Consider the following 19,319-nt stretch of genomic DNA (forward strand, 5'->3'; position numbering starts at 1 on the left):
GGGAGGGGGATAGGATAGGGGGTTATGGAGGGGAAATTGAGAAAGAGGATAACATTTGAAGTGTAAATAAATAAAATAGACAATAAAATATAGAAATACATAATGCCTGTTAATATGTATGCAAAAAAATGAAAAAACATTACTAGACATAGAATGGTCTCTTCTTTGTATAACATAATTCAAGTTTCAAGGAACCAGCATGACTTTTTTTATAGTCCACAATACATCTCTACTAAATTTGAAATTTTTATCAATTTTATTCACATTGTTGATATTTCAACTATGATACAGTAAATTACTGAATATTCTAAAGATGAAATCGTTCAGTTTGTAAATCCAAATAACTTTTTTCAAATGTTATCACGTTCTCAAAAATAGTCCACAATGCTTTCTCTAGCTGAATTAGCTGCATTCTCTTTCAATGTATATCTTTCTATCATCTTCAACCTATAAATCAATCTACAACATGCTTTTTCAAGTTTTTATTATCTGTATATTTACATAGTATATCATAAAAATTTGTTCCTTACTATTTTTCTTACTCAAACAGCAATATTTTGTTCAGATCTGATTCTCAGGTTCTCCACTCCAACCAGTAACTATCCAAAGACTTTCTGCAGATTAAACTGACAGCATTTACTGCCATGATGACTATTACCAAGGAATAAATATGTTATTCTATGCACATTCTCATGAAGTTATATACTAATGCACACTCTAGAAGCAAGGCATAAACACACACACAAAAAAGCAATAGTTTATGGTTTAGTAGCATCCTTTACAAATTTTTCTTTATGAGTGCAATCACATTATACCATAATGGAAGTAGTTCAAAATTTGAGCTTTCAGAAACTATTATTTCAGTGTGTTCGACCAAATACATGCAGTTAAGCATATCCAACCAACTCACCAGTGAAACAAACCTTACGTGCCTCCCTTTGCTCCTAAAGATGTCACGATACAAAACGCCATAATCTTTATGTTTCAGTGTATATCCCTAAAGCTTAGAATCCTAAGTTTCTGAAAACAAGCACCAGTCTCTGTGGGATGTCAATGTGAAAGCAAGAAAATATTCCCTCTTGAGATTCAGTTATTAATATAATGAGATACAAAATGGGAATATTCATCAGCATGATTCATTGTATCTTTTTTTTTTGAACAGGGTTTCTCTGTGTTATCCCTGGCTGTCCTGGAACTCACTCTGTAGACCAGGCTGGCCTCGAACTCAGAAATCTGCCTGCCTCTGCCTCCCAAGTGCTGGGATTAAAGGTGTGCACCACCACTGCCCTGCCTGATTCATTGTATCTTAATGAAATATAATTTAATTGAAGTTTCTTGATAAAAAATGTATGCTACAACTAAGCTTTACTTCTGTGTAATATGTGAGTAGATCGCATAAGATGTGTTTTGTCTTTTTTCACTAGTGTACCACACACACAGTAAAGAGTCAAGTCACCGTAGAGTTTCCCACAAAATAAGAGAGAAGTGATAGTGAATATAATGAGTCCTTCTTATACCCTATTAATAAATGAAAAAGAGGAATTGTCAAGATGCAACTTAATCAAACCAAATAAGGTCAGCCTTTATTCCTAACCTAGGCTAAAAATATGTGACCTTTGTTAAAGCAAGTGGTTGGTTAGTAAATCTGTATGACAATGGACAGATGATAGGTGAAACAGATTTGGGAGAATAGATACCATGTGTATTGAGGGAGACCATAGCATTGGCATGCCTCATGATATCTTCCCACATTTGGTCTTTTCCTAAATATGCAAGGTTAACTTCAAATATGTGTGCTCAAAGCAGCCTATGTGTTTTCAGATGCACCAATGTGTTAAAAAAACTGTAGTAGTGTAATTCAACTCAAATGATGTTTCCAGCTCTCAATAGTATATATATATATATATATATATATATATATATATATATATATATATATATGTATTTGCCTAAAATTAACATGAAACTTTTTAATTCTGAAGAACTTATCTAAATAGCCTTTTATACATTGTATATTGATATATTTTTCTTTTGTTCTTTAATCACAGAAGATTTTCATTTTTTATATCTCCTATGTCAACAATTACAATGATCAAAACAAGAACAAAATGCTCAAAGACTAAAGCATGAGGACTCCTTGTGTTTTGCCATGATACTTGACATTTTTGTTTTCCTCAAGACAATTCAAATTATATGTTCATTTTATATAAAATAATCATACATTATGCATAGCTTACTTTTTCAAATAATATGCTAATTTCAGGTGTAATGTAGTTGATGGTTATAGAACATCCTCCAATTTATTTATTTATTTATTGTTTTTTGAGATAGGGTTTCTTGGTATAGCCCTGGCTATCCTGAAACTTACTCTGTTGACCAGGCTAGCCTCAAACTCAGAAATCTGTCTATCTCTGTCTCCAAATGCTGGGATTAAAGGCATGAGCCACCACGGCCTGGCCCTTTCAATTTATTTTTAGGTGACATTAGAAACATTATTACAATATGTATATCTCTTCAAGGGCAGAGTCCCTCAACAGCAAAATGGAAGAGTATCTATAGAGGTAGTCCTGGGAGCAATGATGTACAGCATCCTATCAGATATCACACAAAACTATTTTGGCAAGTCTCAACTTATCTTAGACCTAAAGACATGAATGAGAAATATTTTAGGACTTGTATTATTCTTTTAAAAATGCTTGGTATTTCTTTTATAACCAATGTCATTATAATCTCACTATGAATGTACAACCTTATCATATTTTTTATTATGGGTTTTCTTTTTTGATAATGTTTATTTTTTAGAAGAGATATGGTTTTAATGAATGAGAAGTAAATATTTTAGACCTGTGCTACCAATCTCTTTCTGATTTCTGCATTACTAAACTCTTACTGTGTGAATGTATAAAGTTGTTAGAAGTAATGAATGAATTTTGATTCATTATTAACTATATTACAGAGTTAATTTGTATATTTATATATATTGGGAATTTAATCTTCTTTCCTTTTTTATAACTCTTGGATTTACTTTAAAATGTACACTAAGTTTACTCTTCTGTCTTCTTAGTGTCTCTTCATTGATTGGGGCAATATCAGAGGCTATGTTTAGGTTTTATATTTGTGTGTGTAGTGATCATACAGAGAAGTAAGTATTGTTATGTTACTTATTCATCAATGTTTTCTTTACTGATATCATTACTTAAACCTTCTTTTGTGTACAATTAGCTACACATATTTCCTTCTTCGCTGTTATAATCCTCCTTCTACTTTTATGTAGTATATATTCTATTACCCTCATTTGATTCTGGTCCTTCCTACTTAAGATTGTTCCATCATATCATATTACCCCTTTATACATTCATAAAAAACAAACATATATTCAAGTTATAAATATTTGAATCTAGAACTTGCATATGAGAGAAAATATTTAATGCTTGTAATTCAGACTTATTAATATAAAAATCAGTTTTATTTACCTTCTTACAAAGAATGTAATTATATTCTTTACATTGAATAAAATTTTATTCTGTAAAATATGTGACATATATGTACTCATCTGTTGGCATCTATGTTGATTCTTATTCTTGCTTTAGTGAACACTATATCAATAAAGATGCATATACAAGTATGTCTGTTGGAGGATAGAGTTTGTTGTGCATATGCCTAGATATGAAGGGAAGTTGGGAGCCATAGGAAGAGAAGAAATCGTGTTCATAATGCATTATACAAGAGAAGAATCTATTTTCAATTTTAAAAAATGGTATTTGATGTATGGTAGTTAAGAATACTAAGGGATGTTTTCTATTTTCACTATTTATTATTTTCTGTTATGATTGGATTATTGTATGTTTACTTTTCTTTCTTTCTACTACTTTTTAAGTTTCTGGATTATTAATTTTGTTGTTGAGAGTTGAGATAAGATGTTGATATCTCATGCTTGCAGTGAATTCACTATGGAGAACAGGCTAGCCATAAACATACTCTGAAGCAAATATGAACATAGAGCAAATATATTTAGTAAGAACATAGAACAATTATACATTAGTATAAAAATGACATTGTGAAACTCATCTCTTTGAATGTTCATCTATTTATTAGCAATTGTAAAGCAGGAAGATACGTTGATAGATTTTTATTTTATTTGTTTATAAAGTGTGAACATCTTTACCACAAGCTAGTATGATAAAATAAATCTAAACTGTTTTGTTTCACTTTCTATGAAAGAATAAACATGTATTCATCTAAGAGAAGGTCCTAATTGCAGACAAAAATAATAACAATATTCAAGTCCAGCTTACTGAATTTATTGATATTATTATAAGGACATGTCTAAGGAAAAAATTGTAAGCCAGCCATGTCACTGAAAATTTTGTTCATGAGAGAGCCTCTCCAGATACAGGGGATTCAGTTAGGCAATCACCACTGTGTCTAACACAGACCCCACTTTGACTGTGAACTTGAAATTCCTATGTTTATACAACCAAAAGAGGAGTAAAATGGTACCATGGAAGATGAAATTCATGATATCTCTATGACTTTGAAGCAGTCATGAATTGGCCAGTCAGGAAGTCCCTTCTTCTAAGCAATCATTGCTGCTTGTACAACCTTTGGGAGGTATCTTTTGGTTCCTGTTTTCTGTGTCTTGAATTAATATCTGTATCAAATAAAAAGTAGAGAGGACTACAAAAGCCCTGATTGGGGATGTCAGAGTCAGATTTTCTTATAATCCGGTATAGCAACTTAAAATTTTGGTTGAGTCCATTACAGTCTTTCTCCTACTGCCTTTCTTAATATTTATTAAAATATATTGCTTATGTTACTTAAATGATTATTATTGCCAAGCACATGTACAAGATATATAATTACACATCAATAAGATTATATTTGCACTCAAAATACTTTTAGGATTACAGATACAATATCAATATATGTCTGAATATCTCTATCTCCATCTCCAACTCTATCTCTATCTCTATCTCTATGTCTATATGTCTATCTACTTTATCCTATCTATCTCTCTATCTCTTTATCTCTCTCTCTCTCTATCTATCTATCTATCTATCTATCTATCTATCTATCTATTCTATTCTCTTGAGTAAAATCCATTCATCAGTGGAAGTTGTATACAAAATGTATATTCATTTTGCAAAAGAAATTTATAGTTATATGTATTTTGTGAAACTTTCCTCATATCATTCTGTAATCAATTACAATATTTCTCTCTTCTAAAATCTTTAGAGAAGTTGGATTCTGTATTATCCAATAGTCAGATTCATTCTTGCCATACTATTGGTATCTATATTTTTGAAGGCAAGCATTAGTTCTCATATTTATAATGAATTCTATTTTATGTGAGAATGACAACCTTCTAAAATTTCAAAAGTTGTTTCTCTGTCCTGAATATTTGATAAGAATAGAAGATAGAATATATGCTTTTGATTATACAAGTATTTTCAGATGACAATTATAAGAATAAGTAATCTGAATATTGTATTTCAAACTATATAACCCAATTTGGAATGAAATGTTAAAATAAAAAGAAAAAATCATTGCTCCTTCTAGAAGCTAGAAAATCCTGTTCTATTTTTTAAACTAAACCCAAAATTTATCCATGTATAATATTAACTCTACTAACTGTAAAAGTTTATTTAAGATTATACATGAAGACAGTTTATGTGTTTACAAAAGACCTGAAAATAATGTAATATCCACTGAGAAATTACTTCATTCCAAATTTTTGACAATTTTAATCATGTCTATCATTCTTAACACAGGAGATAATGGTCATTATTTTTCTAATTGTGTCTTGGACATCCTTATTTCTCAGACTATAGATTAGTGGGTTTAGCATGGGGATCACCACTGTGTAAAACACAGAGCCCACTTTGACTGTAAGCCTAGAATTCTTAGAGTTGGGAACACAAAAGAGGAATAAAATGGTACCATGGAAGATAGTGATGGCTGCCAGGTGGGATGCACAGGTGGAGAAAGCCTTACGACACCCACTGTCTGAACGCATCTTAAGGACAGTGACAGCAATGAACAGGTAAGACAACAGAATAAGCAATAATGTGCTGACAGCATTAAGTGTGGCAAAAACATACAGCAGTAATTGACTGATGTGAGTATCAGAGGAAGAAAGGGCTAGCAGTGAAGACAATTCACAGAAGAAGTGATCAATTCTATTGCCACTATGAAAAGATAACTGTACAGTAGATCCTGTCAGTGTCAAGGAACATGTGAGCCCCCATACATAGGATCCCACCACCAGTGTGACACAGACTTTCTGGGACATGATTACTGTATAGAGCAGAGGGTTGCAGATAGCCACAAATCGGTCATAGGCCATAACAGCTAATAAAAAGGCTTCAGTTACTACAAAAACACAAAATGAAAAATATTGTACTATGCATTCTATAAATGAAATGGATCTGTCTTTTGCCACAAGGTTCCCCAGCATCTTGGGGGCAATGATGGAAGAATAGCAGAAATCCACAAAGGAGAGGTGGCTGAGGAAGAAGTACATAGGAGTGTGCAGTTTGGGATTAATTCTGATCACGAGGATCATGCCAATATTCCCTACAACAGTGATGCTGTAGACAATGAGAAACAGCAAGAAGAGAGGGACTTTCAGTTCAGGGTATTCTGAGAAACCCAAGAGGGTGAATATGATCCCACTATTGTTTCTTCCAGACAGCAACATTATGTGCTTGTAAGAATATAAAGATTAGCCCTGAAAATGAGAAAAATAATAGAAATAGGTTAATTAGGAGACACATTTTTGCCTATGAAACCTGTAGGATAAATAAAGTGTACATCATTTATGTACTTGATTCCTTAGACAGACTACAGGCAGTTTTTAGGAAGGATCATGGCACAAACTAATAAAATTACCATAATTGTAATTTCTTCTTAAAATACATTGGATTAAAATGCAAATCCTTGACTTTTTTAGTTTTGATTATATAATTGTAAGATGAAAATATACTTATTTTAAATTAATTGAAATTTTAATATAGTTCTATAAGTTCCAAAATGACAGGACTTATGTTATAATTACTGATTATCTTAAATTGGTATTCAGTATTACAAACAGGAAATTTATGAGCTACATTTCTATCATATCTTTACACAATCTTAACATTTTTTTATGTTGTGCTTCTTTGGTTATATCTTGTATCACTTTATTTTTGTTACTTAGTACATTTTAAATTTAGATGCATGCTAATCATTTTTTCTGTTAATAATCTCTTTACTTCAAACAGTTCTAATTATTAATAATTCCACATGGAATAATAAAAATAGAGCAGAGATTTTGTTTCTCTATAGTAGTATTTTACCTCTTTATAGTAACTGCTAAGATTCAAGGTAGAAAAATTTGACTTTCTCACTAGCATAGATATAGAGACAACCTACATATTTATATCTTCATCTCTGATCCTCATATACTTAACCACATATACACTTCCATAAGTCAGAATAATCCATATTCTAGGCCCAAATAATGACATACTTCCTAGTTAATGATCATCTTGTTCAGTGTTAGAAACTACTCTTGGGGAAAAAACAGAGCATTTATAATGGGAAATGGATATGCTTATAGATTTACACCATTGCTAAGAACAAGCAGAAGAAAATGGAAGACAAGGGGATAATCTCTTCTAAGAAAATAACTGACATTCCAATCAGACTTAAAGACCTTGAAATATGCTTCATGTTTACTGGGTAAAAGTCAGAACAGCTTAAAAGCACACTATTACAGGATGAAGTGTAGCCATGTCCATGGGTTCAATCCCAGACTGGAAAACCAAATTTCACATTTCTAAATCAGTCCGTCTATTTACTTGCCTTTTCAAATGTTTTCCTGTCTTTCTATTCTCCCTTCAAAATAGTTTATTTTAATTAATCCTGTCTTTCAATTATATGAGAATGAGAAAAGTGAAAAAACAAACAACAAACTAATATTTAATTATACATGGAATGTTTGGAAAATAGGTTAGTAAGTAACACAAATAACACAAAATTTCATCATTATATTATTTGCTGGGAGGTCAAACCTCAGATTCAACCTTATCCACAATATGTACCTCTTTGCTTTCTGGTAATATCCCTATGATTACATAGACCATGATATAATTTAGAAAATCCATTGACAAAGATGTCACCATATATACAAAAGTAAGTCACACATTTGTCATTTTTGCTATTATTTGCATGAATTTGAGTTAAGACAATCTATTATTAAGGTAAAGATTCTAGTTGTCATATGCATTTATTCACAGTGTGATTCATTTTACAGAGCATTTGAACTCATGTAATCCTGCATGGCAGAGAACACAGTGGCTTCAGCAGCATAGTACAGTTATTATATTGTTATCAAATGATATCAATATTTCTAATAGTCTTTTCTCATGTAGGCTACCTGTCTCTTTGCTCCCAGAGCTCATAATTCCAAAGGAAATTGATACATGCATCATAATTCTAACAGAAATAAATACTTTTGGTATTTTTCTTGAGCATAGACTGTTCCACCTCTATTTTTTGGTTTAATTAACATAAGAAAACAGCTTTTTTTATGGAATTTTCCACCACACTTTATTTTTGGACCCTCCTCTCTTCATCTCATCACCTTGTCTGTTGTACTATTCTATGTTTAGTGTTCCTCTCCACTTTCAAACCACAAGGGTTTTATTACCCTCACTCACTTTTCCTAAAATATGCTTTTCCTCTTTCACGATTTCTCAAAAATAATTAAATGCTTTATTTTCTCTGTGATTCCACCCACTTACAGAAGCTAGACACACATTTTTTCAGGTTTCCCATTCTGTTTTATCCTCATATCCTATCTAGTCCTCTTTACTGGAATGCTAAGAAGCCTGGTTGAGCCACTCACAAAAATTCAGCAGAAAGACAGAAATCTTCTTTGTTATTATTCACAAAAACTATAACAAACCTGGGCAGCAACAGGATTGGGTTATTCTCTTCAAAAATGTCTTGCTGATTGAAACAAAAGACAGACAGATAGACAGACAGACAGACAGACACATACACACACACACACATACAGAGAGAGAGAGAGGGGGGGGAACAAATTGTTCTTTTGAGTCTTAAACGTTATTGTAAAAAGTGTAGGATGTCTTTTGTCTACAAGAGTCACTTACCTTATAGCATGAATAGTTATTGTCTTGGTGATGCACAAACCTTTGGGACAATCTAGCCCCATCCTCTTGAGATCTTGAAATAGGAGTGGAAATTAATCACCTAATTTGATGTAATTTTTGTAAATCAGAGATTGTGACATTTGTAGTCTCAATTATGTTTAACTTTTTGAGAAAAATTAAGATTCTAAAACTTTAATCTTTTGTTTTAAAAAAATTATATCACTATTTTTACTGTGATTTTTGTAATTTCTCTCTTTTTACCTGTACTGGATGAATTTTCTCTTTATTATTGATTATCTATATTTGTTTTATATTTATATGTGTTTTGCCTCCGTTTTATCTATTCATTACATGTCTATTGGACCAAAAGTACCAGAAAAGGGGGTCATATAATCTGGTTAGCACTAGCAGACATTTGTTAGCCACTGTGTGAGTTCTCGGAGTGCTCTTAATCACAGAGTCATCTCTGTATCTCCACGTGTAAGCCACTGTGTGAGTTCTAGGAGTGCTCTTAATCACAGAGTCATCTCTGTATCTCCACGTGTAAGCCACTGTGTGAGTTCTAGGAGTGCTCTTAATAACAGAGTCATCTCTGTATCTCCACGTGTAAGCCACTGTGTGAGTTCTCGGAGTGCTCTTAATCACAGAGTCATCTCTGTATCTCCACGTGTATTTTGCCACTGATATTGGTCTTATTGTAACAAACTCCCATCTTAGGATTATCATAGCTTTGCAAACTCAATGCTTAACATCCTTGCTTTTCAGGTGCTTCAAACTATCTTTTGTTCATTGAATCCTGGATTGCTCATGAGTAAGTTATTCAGCTAGTTCAGTTTTTTTTTTTTATTTTACTTGCCAAAAAGCAATTTACAAAATTAATTCAGTTCCACAAAAACTCAACACAATTCTTCACAGGTATTGAAAGGTCAATTCTTAACTTTACTTGGAAAACAACAAACAAACAAACAAACAACTAATCTAACAAACAAAAAACAGTATGTCTAAAACAATTACAAACAAAAAGCTGCTGGGGCTATCTCCTGTTGTGATCTAAGTAATGAGTGCCACAAAGTGACCACGCATCAGATCTCATATGAGAGATTTACTGGCGATGGGGTATTCAGAGGCTGGCTCTGAGTGAAGGTGGAGAACAAAAGACAGTGCAGAGAGGAGGCACTGGTTTTTGATAAGGGGATATAGTGTATGTGTATAAAGACAGTATGTGACTTTGTTGGAGAAAAAGTGCTAGAGCTTGGCAGCTGGAGATGACGTACCCTGCTGTCTCTAGGTCCCTGGGGCAGGCAATGAAGATGTCTGTGTGCTAAAATCATCATCCTTAATTTCAAATTAACTGTAAAGTATTGAGTTCTGGCCCCCAACCGCACCAAGCATATCTGAAATCATTTTGTTCCATGCTTGCCATCTATTTCATATTGTTGCTGTAATATTCCTGCCAGTCATTTGCACAAGCACACACACAGACACACACACACAAATTGATTCAGAGCAGGATCAGGCTGATCACATGTTCTGTTATGTTATGTATGAGGGTTGTTAAGCTTAAAAAATTCCATAATATTTTATATGGGACTCATCAAACTATAGGTCAATATGAATTGTTATGTCTAAAATGGCTTGAGTCAGTGCCAACCCCCAGTAGCATTTTCTGCACCTGCTTCTGAGCTCATTGTGGTTTTTGCAGACTTAGCCATTACAAGATGACAGAGAAAGATGTTCTGTGCCATACCCTCAGCCACCAAATATTGAGCAACAGCTCTAGTCTATCAGTCATATGGTTTGTGTTTAAAAAAACATTTCAGTGTTTGTGTGTTTTGTTGGTGACTCTTGGACCCCAACATATAGCTATAGTAATAAAAGCTGCATAATATTGACATAGTAACAAACACATCAATCAGTAGAATCTAATTGAAATCCCAGACATAAATCCAAACATGTGATTTCTTATAATGAAGCAAGAAATACATTATGGTTAAAAGACCACATCTATAACAAATGATTCTCTTTAAATTTTATATCTACCTGTAGAAGACTCCAAAAGCATGCTTATAACCTTTCACCAAATTCAAGTCTAATTGGATTAAAGGTTTCAACCTAAAACCAGATCTGCACCTGATAGAATAAAAACTGGAGGCTACCTTTGATACAGGAGACAACTTTCTGAACAGAACACCTATATCCCAGACAATAACATTACCAATTAATAAATGAGACTTTATGAAACTGAGATGCTTCTATATAGCAATGGACCCTCTCTAAAACAGAGAGCTGTAGCCAACAGAATGGGAAAAGGGTTTTTACCAACTCCATTTTTCATAAAGGACTAATATAAAAAGAACTCAAGTACTAGGTAGCAAAAATCAAAGAACTCAATTTCAAATGGGGTACAGATCTAAACAGAGTATTCTCAAAAAGAACAGTCTTATATGGCTAAGAAATACTTGAACGTTCAACACTTGTAGAGATCAGAGAAATGAAAATCAAAACTACTTTGAGATTCTATCTTACTTGGCTAAAATAAATAGCACAAATGTTAGCTCATGATGGTATGTGAAGCAAGGAGAAAACTTCTCCATTGTTGGTGGTAGTGCAAACTTATATATCCATTATGAAAGTCAGTGTTCTGGTTGCTCAGGAAGATAAAACTCAATCTAACTAACGATAGAGATATATCATCTCTAGCATACACTACAGACTACAAGGACTTGGGATCAAGCAGGTTCTTTGCTAATCTATTTGTGAGAGCTTGAAACTAGAAACAGCCTAGGTATTCATAAGCAGAAGAATGGAAAAAGAAAAGGTGATACATTTATAATCAACTGTTTAAAAAAATGGCATCAAGAAATTTGTATGTAAGTGGCAGTAACTAGAAAAAAATCATTCTGAGTTAGGTAATCCAGATCCAGAAAGATAAATATGAATATATCCATTTATATGCACATATTAGCCATTTCATAAGTGATAAACAAGCTTGATCCAGAGACAAAGAGAGGATAGATTGGCTTTGAGGAAGGGATGAATGTGGATACGTGGACATCCCTGAGAGTATGAAATAGAATAGATTTTATAGCTGGAATAGAGTGTAGGAGTGGGACATGAGAAGAGGAGGATCAAGCAGGGAGTGGGAGAGTAGATGGCTTTGAGGAAAGAAATGTTAGCAGAGACCTCCATAATTAAACGGCATCTGAGGGGCAGTAGGGAAAGCAAGAGCAGAGGAAAGTAGGGATTAAAATATCTCCTAAAGATATTCTATACAATATAGATTGGTGCCTTATTTAGCCATTAAAGAGAGGCATCCTTCTACAACAGATGCATCACATAAAGAGATCCATGTAGATGAAATTTAATCCAGCAACATGGTTGTTCTGGCAAAGGATCACATCCAAATCCCTTCTATGTCTGTGTAATCCAGCTGGAACACACACACACACACACACACACACACACACACACACACACACACACACATTTAATTTAAGAGGCATACATAAGCGGAATTCTGAGTTTAAAGTTCTTTGCCAGAACAAGTTTCAAGTAAAAAAAATGTTTAAGAACAGGAGTGGTGGTACATGACTTTAATCTCAACACTCAGGAGACAGAGTCATGTATATCACTGAGTCCTAGTCATTCACTTCAGTTGATGAGAGGCAGTGAACTGCAGTGGAGTTTGTGGCAGTTCAGTTCACAAAATTCAGAGGCAGTTTTTTACAAGGATAGTTTAATAGAGACAGCTTTTAGAGAGAACTAGCTAGACACAGGTGAAGACAAGGAGATAGAGAATGAGAAGGATCAGGGTTATTAGATCCACTGCCAACATTAGTGTGAGGCTAAGCAGAACAATTCAATGAGAAGACAGATTGAATCAGTCAGCTTGAAGATGAGTTTGAGCCAGAAAAGATGAGTTGAACCATCAATCCAGAGTTCAGAAAGAACTAAAAATTGTAAGCTTATTCAGTAGTAATTCTCACAGGATGAAAACATTCTAGGACTACACTAGGTTGTATAGAGGCTAGAAATTTTCAGTACTAGGCGTAGGTTAGCAAACAGGCACTAAACCTCCAAGAAAACAAATACATTAGGTTAATAGTTTATTTTACTGACCTTCATTAAGACATTACAAAGAGAGAGATCATGGAACAAACAAAACTTAAAAAGATGTCTCCATTTAATCCCTTTACTCAGTGCTAGGGAATCTCTTGTAAGAGGAGGCAGAAGTGATAGGGGAAACAGAGGGTATGGAGGACAGCAGAAGAACAAGACTCTATTAAAGAAGTGATCAAAGTGCACACAAACTCACAGAGAATGAAGCAAAATGCACAGAACCTACATGGGTCTTCATTAGGTTGCCAGGTGTCTTAGTCAGGATTTCTATTCCTGCACAAACATCATGACCAAGAAGCATGTTGGGGAGGAAAGGGTTTATTCAGCTTACTTCCACATTGCTGTTTATCACCAAAGGAAGTCAGGACTGGAACTCAAGCAGGTCAGGAATCAGGAGCTGATGCAGGGGCCATGGAAGGATGTTCCTTGCTGGCTTGCTTCTCCTGGCTTGCTCAGATTGCTTTCTTATAGAGCCCAAGAATACCAGCCCAGGGATGGTACCACACACAAGGGGCCCTCCCCTTGATCATTAATTGAGAAAATGTTTTATAGTTGGATCTCATGGAGGCATTTCCTCAACTAAAGCTCCTTTCTCTGTGATAACACCAGCTTGCTTCAAATTGACACAAAACCAGCCAGTACACCAAGATATGTACTATAGCTTATAGCTCAGCTCTTTTACTGGACTCCTGAATGTGTCTTAGATGCTTGATCCCTTTCTTGAGATTTCTACTGCTGACTTTGCTTGCTTAGTTTTGGTATGAGGGTTCTTGATTTATTATATTTTACTTTGTTATGTTTTTGTTATTTTTCCAAGTCTGTTATTTTCTTTTGTCTTTTATTGGTTATTTCTTTTAATGTATCTAATGTTATTCCCCCTTCACAGTTAAACCACCTATCCCCTCACTCTTCCTCTCTGCTTCTATGAGGATGTTCCTTCACCCACCCAGACCCTCCCAACTCAACCCACTAGCATTCCCCTATCCCCCTAAGCCTACATAGGACCAAGGGGCTCCCTTCCCACTGATGACAGATAAGGTAATCCACTGCTATGTATGCAGCTGGAGCCATGAGTCCCTCCATGTGCTCTTTGGTTGGTGGTTTAGTTTCCAGGAGCTCTGAGAGGTCTAGTTAGTTGATATTGTTGTTCTTCCTATGGGGTTGCAAACCCCTTCATCTCCTCCAGTTCTTCTCTTAACTCCTCCATTGGGGTCCTTGCTCAATTCAATGGATGGATCCAAGCATCCACATGTGTATAGCAATTCATGAGAAAATTGGAAATAGTCTTGCCTGAGGACCCAGCTATCAATACCACTACTGGGCATATACCCAAAAGGTACTCCAGCATATAACAAGGACACATACTCCACTATGATCATAGCAGTCTTATTTATAATACCCAGAAGTTGGAAACAACCCAAATGTCCCTCAGCAGAGGAATAGATAGAGAAAATGTGGTATATTTACACAATGGAACACTACTCAGCTAGTAAAAGCAGTGACTTCAAGAAATTTGCAGGCAAATGTATGGAACTAGAAAATATCATCCTGAATGAGGTAACCCAGCTACAAAAGAGCACCCAAGGTATGTACTCACTGGTAAGTAGATATTAGGCAAAAAAACTCAGAATACCCAAGATACAACTCTCAGATCATACGAAGCCCAAGAAGAAGGTTTCATCCATTTTTAGACACATAGAATTGTACTTGAGTATCTATATGCTTTTGTAAAATAGTCCTTCTGTTTAATTGATATTTACTATATGTGATTAGAAAGACAAATTGGTAAACAAAAGTACTATGATATACACACCATGATACTTACTTTCTCTATCACTATACTTTCTTTTCATTTTTTAAAATAATTGCTTATTTATTTCATGTATATGAATACTCCATTGCAATCTTCAGATAATCAGAAGAGGATATCAGATCAAATTGCACATGGTTGTGATCTACCATGTGGTTGCTTGGAATTGAATTCAGGACCTCTGGAATAGCAGTCAGTGCTCTTAACTGCTGAGCCAACTCTCCAGCCTGTCACTACACTTTCTAATGACCTTATACTTCTTTTCTATCTCTCACTGTTCCATACTTGATACATTTCTTACTTTTCAGATAAAATTATTCTTCTGTTTTTTTCTTTTTTAACCAGAAAAGGAACTGAAACAAAACATTCACAAAAGATGGATATTTACTGAATGAAGACGTTAGAAAATAGTGTGGCCTTAGGTAGTTAGAATTTCAGTTCAGTATAGATATGAATATATTCCATTCATAGTTAGTTTTCCTTCAACAGTTTTATTTTAAAAGTATAATTATAAATAATGTAACTATACGCATTTTATTTATTGCAATTATTATATTTGTTGATATATCCTAATTTCAATAACTATGCTATTTCAACTCATTATGCTACTCTTTTTGCATATAACATCCTCAGTGCCATTTGAAAAATTGTTTTGGTTACTTAAATCAGGGTTCTAACAAATATTAAGTTTTATTTAGTCCACAATTTGAAAAGTCAAATTCATTATCCTTGAGGCATTTCCAAGAAAACATTTGTTGCATCATTCTATTTTATGCTTAATTAATTCCTTCGTGAAACTGTTTAATTGTTCACTTATTTTCTCGTGGGAATTTGGATACTAGTGCTTGGGTAACTAGAAGCTCATGTGAGATTAAAGTGGAAAAGCAAACCATAAAAATGTTCTGCTTTTCCTAAGAACCCAGCCTTTTTAAGGAAGTGTACTTTCCTTGAAGAACTCAGAAGGTGTGTGAAAAATGGACCATGAGAAATGCTATAATGGATTTATATTTTTAATTTAAGTGTTACATGTTTTCTGTTCAAAAATAAACTGTTGCTCACAACAGTGAAGACGCAGGTGAATAAGAGATGGTAGTTGTCTGGTAAGTATTCTTATAACAATCCTCAGATGTTGACACTAGATGGGACTGCAGTGGTTCAGTTCTCACAATCACTATGTAGAAACCTGGTGATTGACTTTGAACATGACTAAAGCCAAGCATATTTTTCATCCTCTTGGTGAGCACAATAAAAAAATCTAGCAATAAGTCTCGGCACACTTAAAGTGCGTTATTTTTAAGACATCAATTCATCTTATTAGACCCTGAGGCAACATCTAAATATGAATCTTTTATAAGGTATTAACTATTAACTAAATAAATTAAAGAGCCAGGCATGATGGAACACACCTTTAACCTAAGACTTGGGAGGCTGAAACAGGAAAATCTCTGTGAATTAGAAATGAGGTCAGCCTGATCCTTTTAGTGAGCTCCAGGCCAACCTAGTTTATATAATGAGACCCAGCCTCAAAACAACACCACCAATAAACACATGAGGGAGCAAAGAAGGACAGATTTAGATAGTAATTGCTGTAAATTTAATTTGTAAGACACATCGAATTCTATTTATTTTAATTTAATGAGATCATTACCTGCAGGAGAGATCATAACATTCACAGAAAATTAGCGAAAGAAGTATGACATTAAGTGTTTGGAATTCTGAATAATTAGATAATGACTTATTGGTCCTCTTCAATCATTCTCAGATTTTATCTGAGCCACAGATATGGTAGACATTTGTCTTTCTGGCTATTCCTTAGCTTCTGAAGAATAGAACTGATATGGAATAATCATTCCTAGTCTTCACTTTGTTTTATTTTTATTTTATGTTATTAATGATAGTTGAATAATTCTGATGGCATCCCTTGTTCCTCTCCTGGAAACCACATCTTAAAGTGAAAAACAGTCCTTCTGCTCCTTTACTGATGAATTTTTTTCTGGAATTGAGATATATTTATCTATTATAGCAATTGATGAGACAAAATACAGTTAACTGACAAACATGGACAAAGCTGTAAAACTACACACTAATCCTTAGACAATGTTTATAAAGAGCCAATGAAATTAAAAGTAAACTGTCATCCATATTCAGAGAGCACAACAATGTGATGGTGAATATGAAGCATACAAATTTTAAGAAGATATTACAAATTCCAAATTAGCATCAATATTGAAAATGTATTAATTTAATATGCTGTTATTCTTACTCAATAAGAATGATGTAGATTTTCAATCACTTTTATGTTGAATTTTAAATTGATCTATGTGTTTATTTCATTTTTATTCCACCTGTGCTACAGAAACCAAAATTTCTACAAATAATGAGTCTGGAGAACAGCACTGTGAAGACTGAATTCTGTCTCCTGGGATTCAGTGATCATCCCGAGCTCCAGAGTTTTCTATTTGCTGTGTTTTTCTCCATCTACTCTGTTACTCTGATGGGGAATATTGGCATGATCTTATTGATCATAGTCAGTTCTAATTTGCACATTCCCATGTACTTTTTCCTCTGTATTCTGTCCTTCATAGATGCATGCTACTCTTCTGTCATTGCCCCCAAATTACTTGTGGATCTGATTTCTGACAAGAAGGTAATTTCGTACAATGGCTGTGCTACCCAGTTTTATTTTTTCTGCTCTCTGGTTGACACTGAATCTTTCCTTTTGGCTGCCATGGCTTATGACAGGTACATTGCAATCTGTAACCCCCTGCTCTATACTGTGATTATGTCCAAGAGAGTTTGCACTCAGCTCGCATTTGGAGCATTCTTGGGTGGAACTATGAGTTCAATAATCCATACTACTAATACTTTCCAGTTGTCATTCTGCTCCAAAGAAATTAACCATTTCTTTTGTGATGTCTCCCCACTCTTCTCTCTGTCGTGCTCTGATACCTACATACACGACATTATATTAGTGGTCTTTGCAAGTTTGGTGGAAGCTCTCTCTCTTCTTACTGTTCTCCTCTCCTATATGTATATTATAGTGGCCATTCTTAAAATAGGTTCTGCAGAGGGAAGAAAGAAAGGGTTCTCTACTTGTGCTTCTCACTTGACAGTGATCACCATTTATCATGGCACCCTGATTTTCATTTATTTGCGTCCTAGTACAGGACATTCTATGGATATTGACAAAATGACCTCTGTGTTCTATACATTGGTTATACCCATGCTTAACCCCTTGATATATAGTCTCAGAAACAAAGATGTCAAATTTGCCTTTAGGAAATTTATTAGCAAGAAATTGTTTTCTTAGCTATTTAAAGATGGGCTTCACCACAACAGCAAATTACTTTAGTTTTTTTCTTGTAAAATTTGGAAAAACCAGTTCAATATTTTATTTCCTTAACTGAATGTATAATGAGGTACATTAAGAAAGTACAGTGTCTAATATTGAAAGTGGTTATCTTCCCTGTTATTTCTAAAACTTTTTTTTGCTCTATTTAGTACATATTTCATGTAAGATCATCTTTTAATTTAATTAAATTGTCTTTCAGCTAACTTTTCTCCATAATCCTCACTAGCAGATAAATCTTCTATTATTCCTATGAGAATATATTATAATGTGGTTGTATAAGATTTACTCATTCTGCCAGGTCTTCCCAGATCCACCACCATCCACAATGTATTCATCTTGTGTCTTATATTTCACTCAAAGTCTGTGACCATGCAATGGAGCAGGGGGCTTGTTGTATCATGATAATTATCTTAGTATAAAAAAATGTTTCATATATTTTCTCCTTTCCTTTTGAATTACAAGCAATATAAACTTATTGAAACTTATTTGTTCAGAAAGAACAAACTTTTAATCCTTCAAATATTAACTTGTTTCTAAATACACATTTAATTACAATAGACAATTTGTGTTTTAAATTTCAATGGGATGATAGATGCAGGAATTTTTGTTTACTCCTTTTTTGATTACTTATCTTGTCTACCCTTAATATCTTGCTGGTTATTGTTGTCTCCTACTTCCATAGTTATTCACTCCTTTTCACAAACTGATCCCATGATATTGATCATAATGTCTGCCTTAGTATACCAACTGGGTATTTTTTTTTAAATAAATATCATTTTACCATTTGTTTTTAGTTTAGTTTGTACAGCTTTGATATACAAAACTGTAAACTTTCCTCTTGTAGTGTTTTGACTACATCCCTATGAATAGGTCTATCGAT

The 19,319-nt window shown here is 33.9% G+C and overlaps 2 protein-coding genes across 2 annotated transcripts; one reads left to right on the forward strand and one right to left on the reverse strand.

Moving 5' to 3' along the window:
- Positions 1-5,640: 5,640 nt before the first annotated feature.
- Positions 5,641-6,700, reverse strand: LOC116092153 (olfactory receptor 5D18-like). Its single transcript, XM_031373502.1, has one exon. The coding sequence runs from the start codon at positions 6,698-6,700 to the stop codon at positions 5,744-5,746; it is 957 nt and encodes a 318-aa protein (XP_031229362.1). The 3' UTR covers positions 5,641-5,743.
- A 10,743-nt stretch (positions 6,701-17,443) lies between these two features.
- Positions 17,444-18,399, forward strand: LOC116092155 (olfactory receptor 1019-like). Its single transcript, XM_031373505.1, has one exon. The coding sequence runs from the start codon at positions 17,465-17,467 to the stop codon at positions 18,395-18,397; it is 933 nt and encodes a 310-aa protein (XP_031229365.1). The 5' UTR covers positions 17,444-17,464; the 3' UTR covers positions 18,398-18,399.
- The last annotated feature ends 920 nt before the right edge of the window (positions 18,400-19,319 follow it).

This window comes from Mastomys coucha, unplaced genomic scaffold, assembly GCF_008632895.1.
Source record: "Mastomys coucha isolate ucsf_1 unplaced genomic scaffold, UCSF_Mcou_1 pScaffold15, whole genome shotgun sequence".
NCBI lineage: Eukaryota > Metazoa > Chordata > Mammalia > Rodentia > Muridae > Mastomys > Mastomys coucha.